Consider the following 17,681-nt stretch of genomic DNA (forward strand, 5'->3'; position numbering starts at 1 on the left):
GGCACAACGGACATGATTTTTGCAGCGTGACAACTGCAGGAAAAATGCAGGGTACAGCACTAGCCCTTATACATGGCCTTCTTCAACCTTACAAAGGCCTTTGACACTGTCAACTGCAAAGATCTATGGAGCGTCCTCCTCCGCTTCGGATGCCCCCAAAAGTTCGTCACCATCTTCCGCCTGCTCCACGATGACATCCAGGCCGTGATCCTTACCAACGGGTCCATTGCTGAACCAATCCACGTCCAGGGTCAAATAGGGCTGCGTCATCGCCCCAACCCTCTTCCCAATCTTCCTCGCTGCCATGCTACACCTCACAGTCAACAAGCTCCCCGCTAGAGTGGAACTAAACTGCAGAAACAGTGGGAACCTGTTCAACCTTCGTCGTCTCCAGGCCAGGTCCAAGACCACCTCAACCTCTGTCGTCGAGCTATAGTATACGGACGACGCCTGCATCAGGACTTAGTCGACGTATTTACTGAGGCGTATGATTGCATCCGTAAGACAAATGTCCTCCACCAGCCTGTCCTCACCGCACAGCACTGCCCCCAAGACATCAAGATCCACGGCATGGCCCTGGACAACATGGACCATTTCCCATACCTCGCGAGCCTCTTATCAACAAGAGCAGGCATTGACGACGAGATTCAACACCGCCTCCAGTGCGTCAGTGCAGCCTTCGGCCGCCTGAGGAAAAGAGTGTTTGAAGACCAGGCCCTCAATACTGCCAACAAGCTCATGGTCTACAGGGCTGTAGTAATACCCGCCCTCCTGTATGGCTCAGAAACATGGACCATGTAGATACCTCAAGTCACTGGAGAAATACCACGAACGATGTCTCCGCAAGATCCTACAAATTCCCTGGGAGGACAGACGCATCAACATTAGCGTCCTCGACCAGGCCAACATCCCCAGCATTGAAGCACTGACCACACGTGATCAGCTCCGCTGGGCGGGCCACAATGTTCACATGCCTAACACGAGACTCCCAAAGCAAGCGCTCTACTTGGAACTCCTTCATGGCAAACGAGCCAAAGGTGGACAGAGGAAACGTTACAAAGACACCCTCAAAGCCTCCCTGATAAAGTGCAATATCCCCACTGACACCTGGGAGTCCCTGGCCAAAGACCGCCCTAAGTGGAGGAAGTGCATCCGAGAGGGCACTGAGCACCTCGAGTCTCATCGCTGAGAGCATGCTGAAATCAAGCGCAGACAACGGAAGGAGTGTGGGGCAAACAAGTCCCACCCACCCCTTCCCTCAATGACTATCTGTCCCACCTGTGACAGAATCTGTGGTTCTCGTATTGGACTGTTCAGCCACCTAAGAACTCAGTTTAAGCGTGTTAGCATGTCTTCCTCGATTCCGAGCGACTGCCTGTGATGACAGCTGCACTTTCATTTTATGCATCTGGATCATTCCAAGCCACAACTGTGGATGTGTATGCCATTTCTCAACATGCAACACATATCTGCATTCGGCTGGTGACTGCTGCACTATATGCCAAGAGGAATGACTACATAAAGTTCCCCATGACCACCCAGGCATTGCATGAAAGGGCTGTGGGCTTCTCCAGGATTTCTGGCTTCCCAAAGGTACGGGGCTGCATTGATTGAACTCACGTCCCCTTGCGAGCACCTTTGGAGGATACTGAGATATACAGGAAAAGTAAAGGCTTCCACTCCGTGAACGTGCAGCTCGTCTGTGACGATATGCATTGGTGGGAGCACTCATGATGCATTCATCCTACGTGAGAGCCATGTTTCAGCAGCAGCCAGAAGGGCAGAGCTGTTTGCTGGGAGACAAATGGTATGACCTCGCCACCTGGTTCATGACGCCCCCTACGCGTAACCCAGACGAAAGCTGACTGGGAATACAACATGTCACACATTGCGATGCGCAGCATAATAGAGAGGACCATTAGAATCTTGAAGCAGCGTTTCCGATGCCTGGACCATTCTGGAGGCTACTTGCAATACTCCCGAGATTGTCGGTCAGTTCACTGTTGTGTGCTGCATGCTACATAACTTAGCCATCATGAGGCAGCAGCAGCTCGTTGTAGAAGACTCACTTGAGATGAGAATGGCTGATGATGAGGAGGAACACGCAGCTGGTGAAAAGGAGGAGGGCGACGAGGATGAGGAAGCCATGCAACTACCTGAACCTGGAGCATGGCAACGGAGGAGGGCGGGCCGTCGTGCCCCTTTAACGGTTGCTTGAGCCTTGCGCCAGCAACTCATCCGTGAACACTTTGCTGCCTGAAGGCTCAGAGGCAACTATTCCAAATGGACCATGTTTACTGTTTGGACATGTTCCATAATGTTGTGCTGTGTTAATGGAACAAATAATAGAAATTATTCTTTAGTTCAAAAAGTTATGTTAATAATGGAACAAATAATTGAAATGATTCAGTTATAATTTAAAATATATTCAAAAGTTTAATACTTGTTTGTACTTAACTTAAATTTAATAAAAATATTCTTGTATCAAACTTTAAAGTATTCACATCACGAACAAACTTTTAAAGTTGTAAATTTACATCACTTACAAAAAACTTTTTAATTTGGAACAATTACAACAGTAACAATAATAACAACAACAACAGCAGCAAAGAAAGGCTGCACCCATCTCTCCTCCACCTTATTCTAAGACCACCCGCTGCGCTTGGTCTTGGTGACGCCACCCCTGCCCGCAGGCGGTGGCACAGCGTTTCTCAGGTTGGTACCAAGCTAATTCTTTCGAACATTTCGGGAAATGCCCACTGCTTGATGGGAGGCGTGGTCAGGCGGTAATGTGGAGGGCCCGGCCTGGGCCTCTTCAGAAGCAGGTCTGGGGATTGGAGTGGGAGTGGCAATTGATTCCGTCAATGGCCACGGGATTTGGGCATGTTCCCTTATTGCAGCAGCTAACTCCGATATTCCCTCCCTCATGTGCCCCGACAGTGTCTCAACTGCTTGCAACATTCCCTCCCTCATGTTCACCGACAGTGTCTCAACTACCTGCGACATTCCCTCCCTCATGTGCACCGACATTGTTTCTGCTGACTGAGACATTCCCTCCCTCATATTCCCGGACAGTGTTCCCATTTCACGTGAGAGTGTTGTTACTTCTCCCGACAGTGCCGATACCTCATCACCCACCCCACTGATGGTGTCCAGGTGTGATCGCGTAAGGTCAATGCTCTCCGCACTCATTGCCTTCATCTGAACCACATCTGTTAGATCCTGCCCCTTAGGAGAGCGCTGTTCTCTCCAACCCCTCTTCACCCTGGGTGTGGCTCGCTGCATCCCACTGGAACCCGCAGCCTCGGATGGTGGGGCCCTGGCTGTGCCTCGCTGCATCTCACTGGGAGCCGCAGCCTCGGACGGTGGAGCGCTGGGTGTGGCTCGCTGAATCCCACTGGAACCCGCAGCCTCGGACTGTGGGAAACCATGGAATGTACCAGCAACACTCGTACCATTCAGGAAAGGGGCTGGCACCTCAATGGGCGGCACCTGCACCTCCTCCGTGTCAGTACAACAGTGGGGGCTTCATCCTGCCCCTCCCTCTCACCCCCATGCTCTTGGTCTGGAAGGTCAGATTGGAAGATGTTCTCTTCAGGTTCATCCACATCTGAATTTTCTTCTGCATCGTAAGGCTTGGCCTCAAGTTCTGCAAAATATAACAGAACAGACAAATGGTTAGCAGCAGAGGAGGGGGCAGGGTGGGTGGCATGAGTAGACTCACACAGCGCAGGCAGCAGGCTCATTTGAAGGACTACAATGAATGATAGCACATTGCATCAACCGAAGCGTAGCTGATGGAGCCATCCGCATGAATCGAAGCATGGATAGCCCATGCAGTACTTAACATTTCGCAAAGCCAGACGATGGAATTTGCAGGACTTACCCTCTCCCTTGAGTGTGGACCCAGCTTGTGCAGTGGTAATTGCTTTTCTCCAGGCAGGACCCATCAAAGCAGTGACCCTGTCTTCCAAGTGTGTCAGTGTGTGGAGATTTGCCGGGCCTCCTCCTGTTCGAGTTCTCTCTCTTTTGTTTTGTCCACCTTCCCCTGAAAAGATGAAAATATAACTTTTAAGAGGTGTCTTTCTGCTGGGTGGGACGTACAAATGGTTACATTTAAAATTGCAATCCCATTGAATAAATGAAAATATTACTTACACTAACTACTTGACCAAGGTCCTGGCATTTCTTTATGCACTGGCCTCCAGACACCGGAGTGCACAGTAACCTGGAAGTTGATTCCAAAGTTTCTTCATTTCTTTTGGTGAAACTTTTATGTGACCTCTGCTGGTGTCCAGCTCGTGCCATCTGGCTTCAATTACAGTAACCAGTGCCTCCACTGTATCCTGTGAGACATTCTTTGTCCTTGAGCTGCGTTGCACTGAGAATTAAAGTTCCCACACAGCACTCAAAGTTCTGTGGGGAGGTCCCAGCAGATTGAAAAACTGCAAATGTAACGCCTCTATTTAAAAAAGGAGGCAGACAAAAAGCAAGAAACTATAGACCAGTTAGCCTAACATCTGTGGTTGGGAAAATATTGGAGTCCATTATTAAAGAAGCAGTAGCAGGACATTTGGTAAAGTAAAATTTGTTCAGGCAGAGTCAGCATGGATTTATGAAGGGGAAGTCACGTTTGACAAATTTGCTGGAGTTCTTTGGAGGATGTAACGAACAGGGTGGATAAAGGGGAACAAGTGGATGTGCTGTATTTGGATTTCCAGAAGGCATTTGACAAGGTGCCACATTAGTAGGGAAATTGGGTTGGGGAAATTGATGGGATTGAAGGCTGATAAATCCCCAGGGTCTGATGGTCTGCATCCCAGAGTATTTAAGGAGGTGGCCTTGGAAATAGCGGATGCATTGACAGTTATTTTCCAATATTCCACTGACTCTGGATCAGTTCCTATGGAGTGGAGGGTAGCCAATGTAACTCCACTTTTTAAAAAAGGAGGGAAGAACAAAACAGGGAATTATAGACCGGTCAGCCTGGCATCGGTAGTGGGTAAAATGATGGAATCAATTATTAAGGATGTCATAGCAGCGCATTTGGAAAGAGGTGACATGATAGGTCCAAGTCAGCATGGATTTGTGAAAGAGAAATCATGCTTGACAAATCTTCTGAAATTTTTTGAGGATGTTTCCAGTAGAGTGCACAAGGGAGAACCAGTTGATGTGATGTATTTGGACTTTCAGAAGGCTTTCGACAAGGTCCCACACAAGAGATTAATATGCAAAGTTAAAGCACATGGTATTGGGGTAGTGTGCTGACGTGGATTGAGAACTGCTTGGCAGACAGGATGCAAAGAGTAGGAGTAAGTGGGTACTTTTCAGAATGGCAGGCAGTGACTAGTAGGGTACCGCAAGGTTCTGTGCTGGGGCCCCAGCTGTTTACACTGTACATTAATGATATAGATGAGGGGATTAAATGTCGTATCTCCAAATTTGCGGATGACACTAAGTTGGGTGGCAGTGTGAACTGCGAGGAGGATGCTATGAGGCTGCAGAGTGACTTGGATAGGTTAGGTGAGTGGGCAAATGCAGGGCAGATGAAGTATAATGTGGATAAATGTGAGGTTATCCACTTTGGTGGAAAAACAGAGAGACAGACTATTATCTGAATGGTGACAGATTAGGAAAAGGGGAGGTGCAACGAGACCTGGGTGTCATGGTACATCAGTCATTAAAGGTTGGCATGCAGGTACAGCATGCGGTTAAGAAAGCAAATGGCATGTTGGCCTTCACAGCGAGGGGATTTGAGTACAGGGGCAGGGAGGTGTTGCTAGAGTTGTACAGGGCCTTGGTGAGACTACACCTGGAGTATTGTGTACAGTTTTGGTCTCCTAACTTGAGGAAGGACATTCTTGCTATTGAGGGAGTGCAGCAAAGGTTCACCAGACTGATTCCCGGGATGGTGGGACTGACATATCAAGAAAGACTGGATCAACTGGGCTTGTATTCACTGGAGTTCAGAAGAATGAGAGGGGATCTCATAGAAACGTTTAAAATTCTGATGGGTTTAGACAGGTTAGATGCAGGAAGAATGTTCCCAATGTTGGGGAAGTCCAGAACCAGGGGTCACAGTCTAAGGATAAGGGGGAAGCCATTTAGGACCGAGATGAGGAGAAACTTCTTCACCCAGAGACTGGTGAACCTGTGGAATTCTCTACCACAGAAAGTTGTTGAGGCCAATTCACTAAATATATTCAAAAAGGAGTTAGATATAGTCCTTACTACTAGGGGGATCAAGGGGTATGGCGAGAAAGCAGGAATGGGGTACTGAAGTTGCATGTTCAGCCATGAACTCATTGAATGGCGGTGCAGGCTCGAAGGGCCAAATGGCCTACTCCTGCACCTATTTTCTGTGTCTATGGGCCCAAGTTTCCACATGATTCGCGCCTGATTTTTAGGAGCAACTGGTGGAGAACGGACTATCTTAGAAATCGCAATTCTCCACATTTTTTTTTCTGCAGTTCTAGTCAGGTCGAACAGTTCTAGTTTAGAACAGAATTTTTTCTTCAAAAGGGGGCGTGTCCGGCCACTGACGCCTGATTTCAAAGTTTCCACAGTGAAAATGTACTCCAAACTAAAGTAGAATGGAGCAAGTGAAGATTTTTGTAGAACTGAAAAAACCTGTTCTACACATTAAAAAATCAGGCGCATGTTACAAATTAGGCGTCCAGAACGAGGTGGGGGGGAGTGGGGGGGGAAGGGAACTCATTAAATTCGACAATAAATCCTTATTTATACTTCTACAAATATTATACAAATAAATCCAACCTGAATAAACATTTATAAGCCAAGAAAAGATTAAATAAACCATCTTCCTACCTGTGTGAAAGTGCTTCAGCCAGGGAGAATTCTGCAGCCGTTCGTGCCGCTGAGCGGGAGGGGAAGGGAGAGAGAGAGGGGGGGGGAGGGTGGGAGAGGAGGGAGGGAGGGAGAGAGAGAGGGGGGAGGGAGGGGGAGGAAGGGGGGGAGAGAGAGAGAGAGAGAGAGGGAGGGAGAGAGAGAGAGGGAGGGAGGGAGAGAGAGGGGGGGAGGGAGGGAGAGAGAGAGGGGGAGGGAGGGAGAGAGAGAGGGGGAGGGGGAGGGAGGGAGAGAGAGGGGGGAGGGAGGGAGAGAGAGGGGGGGAGGGAGGGAGAGAGAAGGGGGGAAGGAGGGAGAGAGAGGGGGTGAGGGAGGGAGAGAGAGAGGGGGAGGGAGGGAGAGAGAGAGAGGGGGGAGGGAGGGAGAGAAAGAGAGGGGAGGGAGAGAGAGATAGGGGAGGGAGAGAGAGAGGGGAGGGGGGAGAGAGGGGAGGGGGGGAGAGAGAGAGGGGAGGGAGGGGGGTAAGAGAGAGAGGGGGGGGAAAGAGAGCGGGGGGGGAAAGAGAGCGGGGGGGGAGAGATAGCGGGGGGGCGGGGGGAGAGAGAGCGGGGGGGAAGAGAGAGCGGGTGGGGAGAGAGAGGGGGGGAAGAGAGGGGGGGGAAGAAGAGAGGGGGGGAGAGAGGGGGGGAAGAGAGGAAGAGAGAGGGGGAGAGAGAGAGCTGGGGGGAAAGAGAGATGGGGGGGAAAGAGAGAGGGGGGGGCCGTGTCGGGTCGGGGAACAAGAGCGCGAGTTGGGTCAGTCGGGGGGGGGCGCAGGTCTCGGGTCGGGGCGGGGGAGCGAGTGTCGGGTCGGGGCGGGGGGGGGGAGCGGGTCTTGGGTCTCAGGTCGGGGCGGGGAGCGGGTGTCGGGTCGGGGCGGGGGGGGGGGAGCGGGTGTCGGGTCGGGTCGGGGTTGGGGGGGGAGCGGGTCTCGGGTCGTGGCGGGTCGGGGGGCGCGGGTGTCGGGTCTCGGGGGGAAGCGGGTGTCGGGTCGGGGCGGGGGGGGGAGCGGGTGTCGGGTCGGGCGGGGGGCGGGTCTCGGGTTGGGGCGGGGTGGGGAGCGGGTGTCGGGTCTCGGGTCGGGGCGGGGGGCGGGGCGCGGGTCTCGGGGAGGGGGCGCGGGTGTCGGGTCGGGGCAGCGGGTGTCGGGTGTCGGGTCGGGTCGGGGGGGGAGCGGGTGTCGGGTCTCGAGTCGGGGCGGGGGGGTGGGGAGCGCGTGTCGGGTCTCGGGTCAGGGCGGGGGGTGGGGAGCGGGTGTCAGGTCTCGGGTCGGGTCGAGGCGGGGGGAGGGAGCGGGTGTCTGGTCGGCGGGGGTGGGGGAGCGGGTGTCGGGTCGGGTCTGGTTGGCGGCGGCGGGAGGGAGCGGGTGTCTGGTCGGCGGGGGGGGGGGCAGAGCGGGTGTCGGGTCGGGTGTGGTCGGCGGGGGGGGGAAGAGTGGGTGTCGGGTCGGGTCTGGTCGGCGGGGTGGGGGGGGAGCGAGTGTCGGGTCTGGTCGGGGGGGGCGGGGGGGAGCAGGAGCTGGCCGTGGGAGGAGCCTCATTCACGCAGCCCCAGTGAGGCCATTGGGCCAGGGCTAGGGGTTGCGTGCTTCGGGCCCCTCCCACACAGTTCGGCGCCTGGAGCTACTGCACTTGCGTGCCGACTGTAGCGCGCATGTGCAGAGGTCCCGGCACTGTTTTCAGTGCCGGAACCTGGCTCCGCCCCCCCACAGCTCGTGCTGGCTGCGCCGAGGGGCCAGAGGACCTACAGGTAGGTGGAGAATACCGAGGATTTTTTTAGGCGCCGTTTTAGGCGCGAAAAACGGGCGCCCAGCTCGGAGGGGCGCCCGTTTTTTTTCTTGTGGAAACTTGGGCCCTATGTTTCTATGTTTTTAAAAGATTACTGCACAAGATAAAAGTTCACAAGTTTGGGGGTAATATATTAGCATGGACAGAGGATTGGCTAACTAACAGAGAACAGAGAGTCGGGATAAATGGTTCATTTTCGGTTGGCAACCAGTAACTAGTCGGGCACCGCAGGGATCAGTGCTGGGACCCCAACTATTTACAATCTATATTAACGACTTGGAAGAAGGGACTGAGTGCAACGTAGCCAAGTTTGCTGACGATACAAAGATGGGAGGAAAAGCAATGTGTGAGGAGGACAAAAAAAATCTGCAAAAGACATAGGCTAACTGAGTGGGCAAAAATTTGGCAGATGGAGTATAATGTTGGAAAGTGTGAGGTCATGTACTTTGGAAGAAAAAAAATCAAAGAGCAAGTTATTATTTAAATGGAGAAAGATTGCAAAGAGCCGAACTACAGCAGGACCTGGGGATACTTGTGCATGAAACACAAAAGGATAGTATGCAGGTACAGCAGGTGATCAGGAAGGCCAATGGTATAGAAACATAGAAAATAGGTGCAGGAGTAGGCCATTCGGCCCTTCGAGCCTGCACCGCCATTCAATGAGTTCATGGCTGAACATGCAACTTCAGTACCCCATTCCTGCTTTCTCGCCATACCCCTTGATCCCCCTAGTAGTAAGGACTATATCTAACTCCTTTTTGAATATATTTAGTGAATTGGCCTCAACAACTTTCTGTGGTAGAGAATTCCACAGGTTCACCACTCTCTGGGTGAAGAAGTTTCTCCTCATCTCAGTCCTAAATGGCTTACCCCTTATCCTTAGACTGTGACCCCTGGTTCTGGACTTCCCCAACATTGGGAACATTCTTCCTGCATCTAACCTGTCTAAACCCATCAGAAACCCGTATCTTGGCCTTTATTGCAAAGGGGATGGAGTATAAAAGCAGGGAAGTCTTGGTCTAGCTATATAAGGTATTGGTGAGGCCACACCTGGAATACTGCATGCAGTTTTGGTTTCCATATTTATGAAAGGATATACTTGCTTTGGAGGCAGTTCAGAGAAGGTTCACTAGGTTGATTCTGGAGATGAGGGCGTTGACTTATGAGGAAAGGTTGAGTAGGTTGGGCCTCTACTGATTGGAATTCAGAAGAATGAGAGGTGATCTTATCGAAACGTATAAGATTATGAGGGGGCTTGACAAGGTGGATGCAGAGAGAATGCTTCCACTGATGGGGGAGACGAGAACTAGAGGGCGTGATCTTAGAATCATTTAAAACAGAGATGAGGAGAAATTTCTTCTCTCAGAGGGTTATAAATCTGTGGAATTCGCTGCCTCAGAGAGCTGTGGAAGCTGGGACGTTGAATAAATTTAAGACAGAAATAGACAGTTTCTTGAACGATAAGGGGATAAGGGGTTATGGAGAGCGGCCGGGGAAGTGGAGCTGAGTCCATGATCAGATCAGCTATGATCTTATTGAATGGCGGAGCAGGCTCAAGGGGCCGTATGGCCTACTCCTGTTCCAATTTCTTATGTTTTTATGTTCTCACACACAACTGGCCCTTTAAAAATGCCTAAATGCAGACCGGGAGGTGTACTGTGCATGCGCGCCCATAGCAGTCATGTAAAAAACTTATTTTTTATTTTTGCGCATGTTCAGAAGGGCTGGGGGTGGGCATTGTTTTTTCGGCATAGACATTAGGCTCCACCCCCCCGAATTAAAGGACAGGCTGCGTGGCGCCAATTTCAAAAATTAAAACGGGGAAATTTGCACGATAAACAACCAGCCTTTATATTTCAATTTGAGATCATTATTTCCTTCTAAGGTCTAAATAAATAATGTAACAACAATATCAACAGCTGGGTCAATGCAGGCTTTTGTTATCTGTAACGTTAAACATTGAGTGAAATAATTTAAGAAGTAGGCATCAGAACTATACATTATTCTTTGATTTACCGCCCTAAAATACTATGTAAAGCTAAAACATCCTGTCACACTGACTGACCTCTTACAGCCTTTTTTAATTGTTCAAAGTAAAACAGTCAATGCTATTGAAACGGACTATTTATAAAGAGGCCTTTGGACTTATCAATCAGACCAGAAGTCGTAAATCTCCCATAAGAAGCCTGTTGAATTGAGCAACGCTATCCCTTTGGCTACAAGATACTCACGCTGAGGGCACCATTTATCTTCAGCCCATCTGTTGCACTCATAATTGTCCAAAGCATTGTTGCAAGTAAAGCACTTGAAGCTGTTTGGAAATGGCGTTGCTGTGAAAAATAGAGAGAGGAAGTTCAGGAAATTGGGGCCAGCTAATCATTCTATAGAACAGGCAAGATAGCTGGAACACTATAAAGGTGCTGGGGTGATCAGAAGTGAAAATATACGCTTTTACACCAGCACTGAATAAACTGCACCAGTAGTTGACATCTCCTTTGAAAAATACACTTTCCCCATATAACAGATGAAAGTGAATAGGCAGGGGTGCATTCACACCATAACTGCAGCACTGGAGCAAGGCAGCTTCCCGTGCACTGCTGCGGTTATAGTGTAAATGCACCCCGAATCCAGAGCCAGGGCCAGACCCAACGACAAAGCTAATTGGAGTGACATTCTCAGCATGAGGTTGTCTCACTTTTCTTTGTGCCCAGGTCCGACCTTTGATAGGCAACAACGAATTGACTCCAGAAATGCCCTTTCCTGCAGCTGGACATGTAAACTTATCTGTTGTACCCAAAGAATTAATGCACCCTTGTCATATTTCTTTTAACTGATGTGAAACAACAGTAATAAGGACCACGGAAGCGAGTGGCATGTAATGAATATAAAGTGAACATTCATCAGGGAACTTATCAAGGAAACACTTACCAATATCGTGACTATATTGCTCCCAAGGTTCAAGGTTAACGAGGTCATGTGTTCCTTCATCAAAACAGGGTTAGAAACATAGAAAATAGGTGCAGGAGTTGGCCATTCGGCCTTTCGAACCTGCACCACCATTCATTAAGATCATGGTTGATCATTCACCTCAGTACCCCTTTCCTGCTTTCTCTCCATACCTCTTGAACCCTTTAGCTGTAAGGGCCATATCTAACTCCCTCTTGAATATATCTAACGAACTAGCATCAACAACTCCCTGCGGTAGAGAATTCCACAGGTTAACAACTCTCTGAGTGAAGACGTTTCTCCTCATCTTGGTCCTAAATGGCTTACCCCTTATCCTTAGACTGTGACCCCTGGCTCTGGACTTCCCCAACATCAGGAACATTCTTCCTGCATCTAACCTGTCCAGTCCCGTCAGAATTTTATATGTTTCTATGAGATCCCCTCTCATCCTTCTAAACTCCAGTGAATACAGGCCCAGTCGATCCAGTCTCTCCTCATATGTCAGTCCTGCCATCCCGAGAATCAGTCTGGTGAACCTTCGCTGCACTCCCTCAATAGCAAGAACGTCCTTCCTCAGATTAAGAGACCAAAACTAACACAATATTCCAGGTGAGGCCTCACCAAAGCCCTGTACAAATGCAGTAAGACCTCCCTGCTCCTATACTCAAATCCCCTAGCTATGAAGGCCACCATGCCATTTACCTTCTTCACCGCCTGCTGTACCCGCATGCCAACTTTCAATAATTGATGTACCATGACACCCAGGTCTCGTTGCACCTTCCCTTTTCCTAATTTTCTGCCATTCAGATAATATTCTGCCTTCATGTTTTTGCCCCCAAAGTATTACATGTGAGGGGGTTACCAGTGAGGGGGGGGGGGGGGGTGTTACATGTGGAGGTCCCGACCTGCGAGAAACCATCAGCAGTAGGTCGGGTCCATAAAAGGAGCGGCGACCATAGGCAGTGTGGCGGCATACTCCTGCAAGGTACAGCGCAAGCTGGTGCAGGAGGACAATGGCAGTGAAGAGTGACCTCAGCAAGGTCCAGGTCGGTGATTGGAGCGTGGGCAGATGCAGCAGGAGCGGCGAGATCGGGGCGAAGGAGTGGTGAGAGACTGTGAATGGGTGTGATCAGGACCCAGGGGAGGCGTGAGTTCGGGGCCAGGGGCCCAGGGGCAGCATGGGCCAGCCCACACTGCGATATGTGTGCACACTCGGTCCGTGCGGCACAGCAGGCCTCTCGTCGCCACTGGACCAAGACCTAGCTCTGTCAAGTCCTTGTGGTGGCTGGTGTGCAACGGCCACCACACGTTAAAAAAATCCACGCACAGGCATCTTCCACCTTTGAGGATGTAGTTCGGGTTCTTCATTTGAAACATCTATGAACTCATCCTTTTTTTTTGGCGTGGAAGCAAATCATCCTCGTTTCGAGGGACCGCCTATGATGATGATGGATAACCTCACATTTATCCACATTATACTACATCTGCCATGCATTTGCCCACTTACCTAACCTAACAAAGTCACCCTACAGCCTCTTAGCATCCTCCTCACAGCTCACACCGCCAAGCAGCTTAGTGTCATCTGCAAACTTGGAGATATTACACTCAATTCCTTCATCTAAATCATTGATGAATATTGTAAATAGCTGGGTTCCCAGCACTGAGCCCTGTGGCACCCCACTAGCCATTTTGAAAAGGACCCATTTATCCCGACTCTCTGCTTGCTGTCTGTCAACCAGTTCTCTATCCACGTTAATACATTACCTCCAGTACCATGTGCTTTAATTTTGCACACCAATCTCTTGTGTGGGACCTTGTCAAAAGCCTTTTGAAAGTCCAAATACACCACATCCACTGGTTCTCCCTTGTCCACTCTACTAGTTACATCCTCAAAAAATTCTAGAAGATTTGTCAAGCATGATTTCCCTTTCATAAATCCATGCTGACTTGGACCTATCCTGTCACTGCTTTCCAAATGCGCTGCTATTTCATCTTTAATAATTGATTCCAACATTTTCCCCACGACTGATGTCAGGCTAACCGGTCTATAATTACCCGTTTTCTCTCTCCCTCCTTTTTAAAAAAGTGGTGTTTCAGTAACTACCCTCCAGTCCATAGGAACTGATCCAGAGTCAATAGACTGTTGGAAAATGATCATCAATGCTTCCACTATTTCTAGAGCCACTTCCTTAAGTACTCTGGGATGCAGACTATCAGGCCCCAGGGATTTATCGGCCTTCAATCCCATCAATTTCCCTAACACAATTTCCTGACTAATAAGGATTTTCTTCAGTTCCTCCTTCTCACTAGACCCTCGATCCCCTGGTATTTCCGGAAGGTTATTTGTGTTTTCCTTCGTGAATTTATAATCGTGTTCTCCATTATAAATTCACCTGATTCTGACTGCAAGGGACATACGTTTGTCTTCATTAATCTTTTTCTCGTCACATATCTATAGAAGCTTTTGCAGTCAGTTTGTATGTTCCCAGCAAGCTTCCTCATACTTTATTTTCCCCCTCCTAATTAAACCCTTTGTCCTCCTCTGCTGAATTCTAAATTTCTCCCAGTCCTTAGGTTTGCTACTTTTTCTGGCCAATTTATATGCCTCTTCCTTGGATTTAACACTATCCTTAATTTCCCTTGTTAGCCACAGTTGAACCGTTTTATTTTTACTCCAGACAGGGATGTACAATTGTTGAAGTTCATCCATGTGATCTTTAAATGTTTGCTATTGCCTATCCACCGTCAACCCTTTAAGTATCATTTGCCAGTCTATTCTAGCCCATTCACGTCTCATACCATCGAAGAGTCCTTTCCTTAAGTTCAGGACCCTAGTCTCTGAATAAACTGTGTCACTCTCCATCTTAATAAAGAATTCTACCATATTATGGGCACTCTTCTCCAAGGGGTCTCACACAACAAGATTGCTAATTAGTCCTTTCTCATTATAGATCACCCAGTCTAGGATGGGCAGCCCTCTAGTTGGTTCCTCGACATATTGGTCTAGAAAACCATCCCTAATACACTCCAGGAAATCCTCCTCCACCATATTGCTACCAGTTTGGTTAGCCCAATCTATATGTAGATTAAAGTCGCTCATGATAACTGCTGTACCTTTATTGCATGCATCCCTAATTTCTTGTTTGATGCTGTCCCCAACCTCACTACTAATGTTTGGTGGTCTGTACACAACTCCCACTAACGTTTTCTGCCCTTTGGTATTCCGCAGCTCTACCTATACAGATTCCACATCATCCAAGCAAATGTCTTTCCTTACTATTGCGTTAATTTCCTCTTTAACCAACAATGCTACCCCACCTCCTTTTCCTTTCTGTCTATCCTTCCTGAATGTTGAATACCCCTGGATGTTGAGTTCCGAGCCTTGGTCATCCTGGAGCCTTGTCTCCGTAACCCCAATTATATCATATTCGTTAATTGCTGCCTGCGCAGTTAATTCGTCCACCTTATTATGAATACTCCTCACATTTAGGCATAGAACCTTCAGTGTCTTCTTAACACTTTGTCCCTTTAGAATTTGGCTGTAATGTGGCCCCTTTTGATTTTTGCCTTGGGTTTCTCTGCCCTCCACTTTTACTTTTCTTCTTTCTATCTTTTGCTTCTGCCCCCATTCTACTTCCCTCTGTCTCCCTGCATAGGTTCCCTCCCCCTGCCATATTAATTTAACCCCTCCCCAACAGCACTAGCAAACAGTCCCCCGAGGACATTGGTTCCGGTCCTGCCCAGGTGCAGACCGTCCGGTTTGTACTGGTTCCACCTCCCCCAGAACTGGTTCCAATGTCTCAGGAATTTGAATCCTCCCTCCTGCACCACTCCTCAAGCCACGTATTCATCTTAGCTATCCTGCAATTCCTACTCTGCCTAGCACGTGGCACTGGCAGCAATCCTGAGATTACTACCTTTGAGGTCCTACTTTTTAATTTAACTCCTCACTCCCTAAATTCAGCTTGTAGGACCTTATCCCATTTTTTACTATATCGTTGGTATCTATATGCACCGTGACAACTAGCTGTTCACCCTCCCCCTCCAAACTGTTCTGCAGCCGCTTCAAGACATCCTTGACCCTTGCACCAGGGAGACAACATACCATCCTAGAGTCTCGATTGCGGCCACAGAAACATCTATCTATTCCCCTATCACTATAGCTCTCCCACTCTTTTTCCTGCCCTCCTGTGCAGCAGAGCCACCCATGGTGCCATGAACTTGGCTGCTGCTGCTCTCCCCTGATGAGTCATCCCCCACCAATAGCACCCAAGGCGGTGTATCTGTTTTGGGGGAGGATGACCACAGGGGACCCCTGCACTTCCTTCCTTCCACTGCTCTGCCCGATGCTCACCCATTCCCTATCTGCCTGAGTAACCTTTACCTGCCGTGTGACCAACTCACTAAACATGCTATTCACGACATCCTCAGCATCGCGGATGCTCCACAGTGAATCTATGCGCAGCTCCAGTGCCGCAATGCGGTCTGTCAGGATCTGCAACTGGACACACTTTTCTTAATCTCTTATATATTGCCCCTGATCCAGACATATGCTTTTTCATTTTAATTGATACTGGAGAATTTAATGGTAGTTTCACACTTCCCTGCACTCATGCTTCAAATCAGTAAAAAAGAAAGAAAGAAAGAAAGAAAGAAAGAAAGAAAGAAAGAAAGAAAGAAAGAAAGAAAGAAAGAAAGAAAGAAAGAAAGAAAGATAGAAAGGAAGGAAGGAAGAAAGAAAGAAAAATAAATAGATAAAGAAAGACATTTATATGGCGCCTTTCAGGACCACCGGACGTCCCAAGTGCTTTACAGCCAATGATGTACTTTTTGAAGTGTAGTCACTGTTGTATTGTAGGAAACGCGGCAGCCAATTTTCACACAGCAAGCTCCCACAAACAGCAATGTGATAATGATCAGACAATCTGTTTCAGGGATGTTGATGAAAGGATAAATATCAGCTAGGACACCGGGGATAACTCCCCAGCTCTTTTTTAAAATAGCATCATAAGATCTTTTACATCTGCCTGTGAGGGCAGGCTGGGCTTCGGTTTAATGCCTCATCCGAAAGACGGCACTTCCGACAATGTAATACTCCCTCAATACTGCAATGGAGTGTCAGCCTAGATTTTTGTGCTCAAGTCTCTGGCATGCGACCTGACCCCACAACCTTCTGACTCAGAGGCGAGAGTGCTACCGACTGAGCCACAACTGACACAGATTAAGAGAACCCTGCTGTGATGAAGGAACACATGACCTCGGTAACCTTGAACCTTGGGAACAATATAGTCACGATATTGGTGAGTGTTTTCTTGATAAGTTCCTCAGACATGCTAATAACAAGCTTCAGCCATATCGATATAGATACACATTGTAATGTGGAAAGCAATGAGCAGTGAATAAGTAACCTGCTGACTCCAACATACAGTGAAGGTAAGAGCCCAGAATGACAAGAAGAACCTCCGCTGTGTGTGGCCATTAAATTTACTTACGGGACATTGGCGGCCTCACGTTATGAAAGTTGACATTTTTGGTAAACCCACAATCTACTAAGAGGATGAGGAGCTGGAAGAGGACCACTCTTGTAGGATGGCGAGTTATGGGCATAGTCTCTGGTAATATCATGAAGCGTTAACATCAGCTGCACCTACAAGAACGAGAAAACATTACATTTTAATAGAGAAGCTAATTACTATAAATAATATGATCAGTTCGCGAAGACTTACCAATGTCTCCACGTGTGCCTCCTGTTGTTATTTCCCTCCTTCCTTTCTTTCCCTCCCTCAACACAAAGAGTCAAACTTACAGACACCTCCGTGGACACTGACAATACCATTCCTTAGTGTGCTTGATGTTCTGGCATAAATCCTACTCTGCTCCCACCTAACATAATAAGCAGGTTGAGCCTGACAAACTCACCTCACCTCACCTAACGAGTCTGGCAAACCCATCCGTTGTTGGACGCAGATTACTGAATATCAACCTGGATCTTCAAGACACGGGTCTGGCAGACTCTCTTTATAGCTATCAAACCAGTCTTGCTAATATTTTTATTACTGGCATTAAAGCTCACACATGTTGTAATTCTGGGAATTACAACAT

At 48.7% G+C, this 17,681-nt stretch overlaps 1 protein-coding gene across 1 annotated transcript in view; it reads right to left on the reverse strand.

Moving 5' to 3' along the window:
- Positions 1 to 17,681, reverse strand: part of lypd6b (LY6/PLAUR domain containing 6B) — a 122,740-nt gene that overhangs the window by 11,064 nt on the left and 93,995 nt on the right. The window contains exons 2-3 of the mRNA XM_070874411.1: positions 17,072 to 17,226; positions 10,865 to 10,963 (exon numbers count right to left, since the gene is read on the reverse strand). Of these exons, the coding sequence (XP_070730512.1) occupies positions 10,865 to 10,963; positions 17,072 to 17,204 (232 nt within the window). The 5' untranslated portion in view covers positions 17,205 to 17,226. The remainder of the gene's footprint in view (positions 1 to 10,864; positions 10,964 to 17,071; positions 17,227 to 17,681) is intronic.

This window comes from Pristiophorus japonicus, chromosome 3 (assembly GCF_044704955.1).
Source record: "Pristiophorus japonicus isolate sPriJap1 chromosome 3, sPriJap1.hap1, whole genome shotgun sequence".
In the NCBI taxonomy this organism is placed as follows: domain Eukaryota; kingdom Metazoa; phylum Chordata; class Chondrichthyes; family Pristiophoridae; genus Pristiophorus; species Pristiophorus japonicus.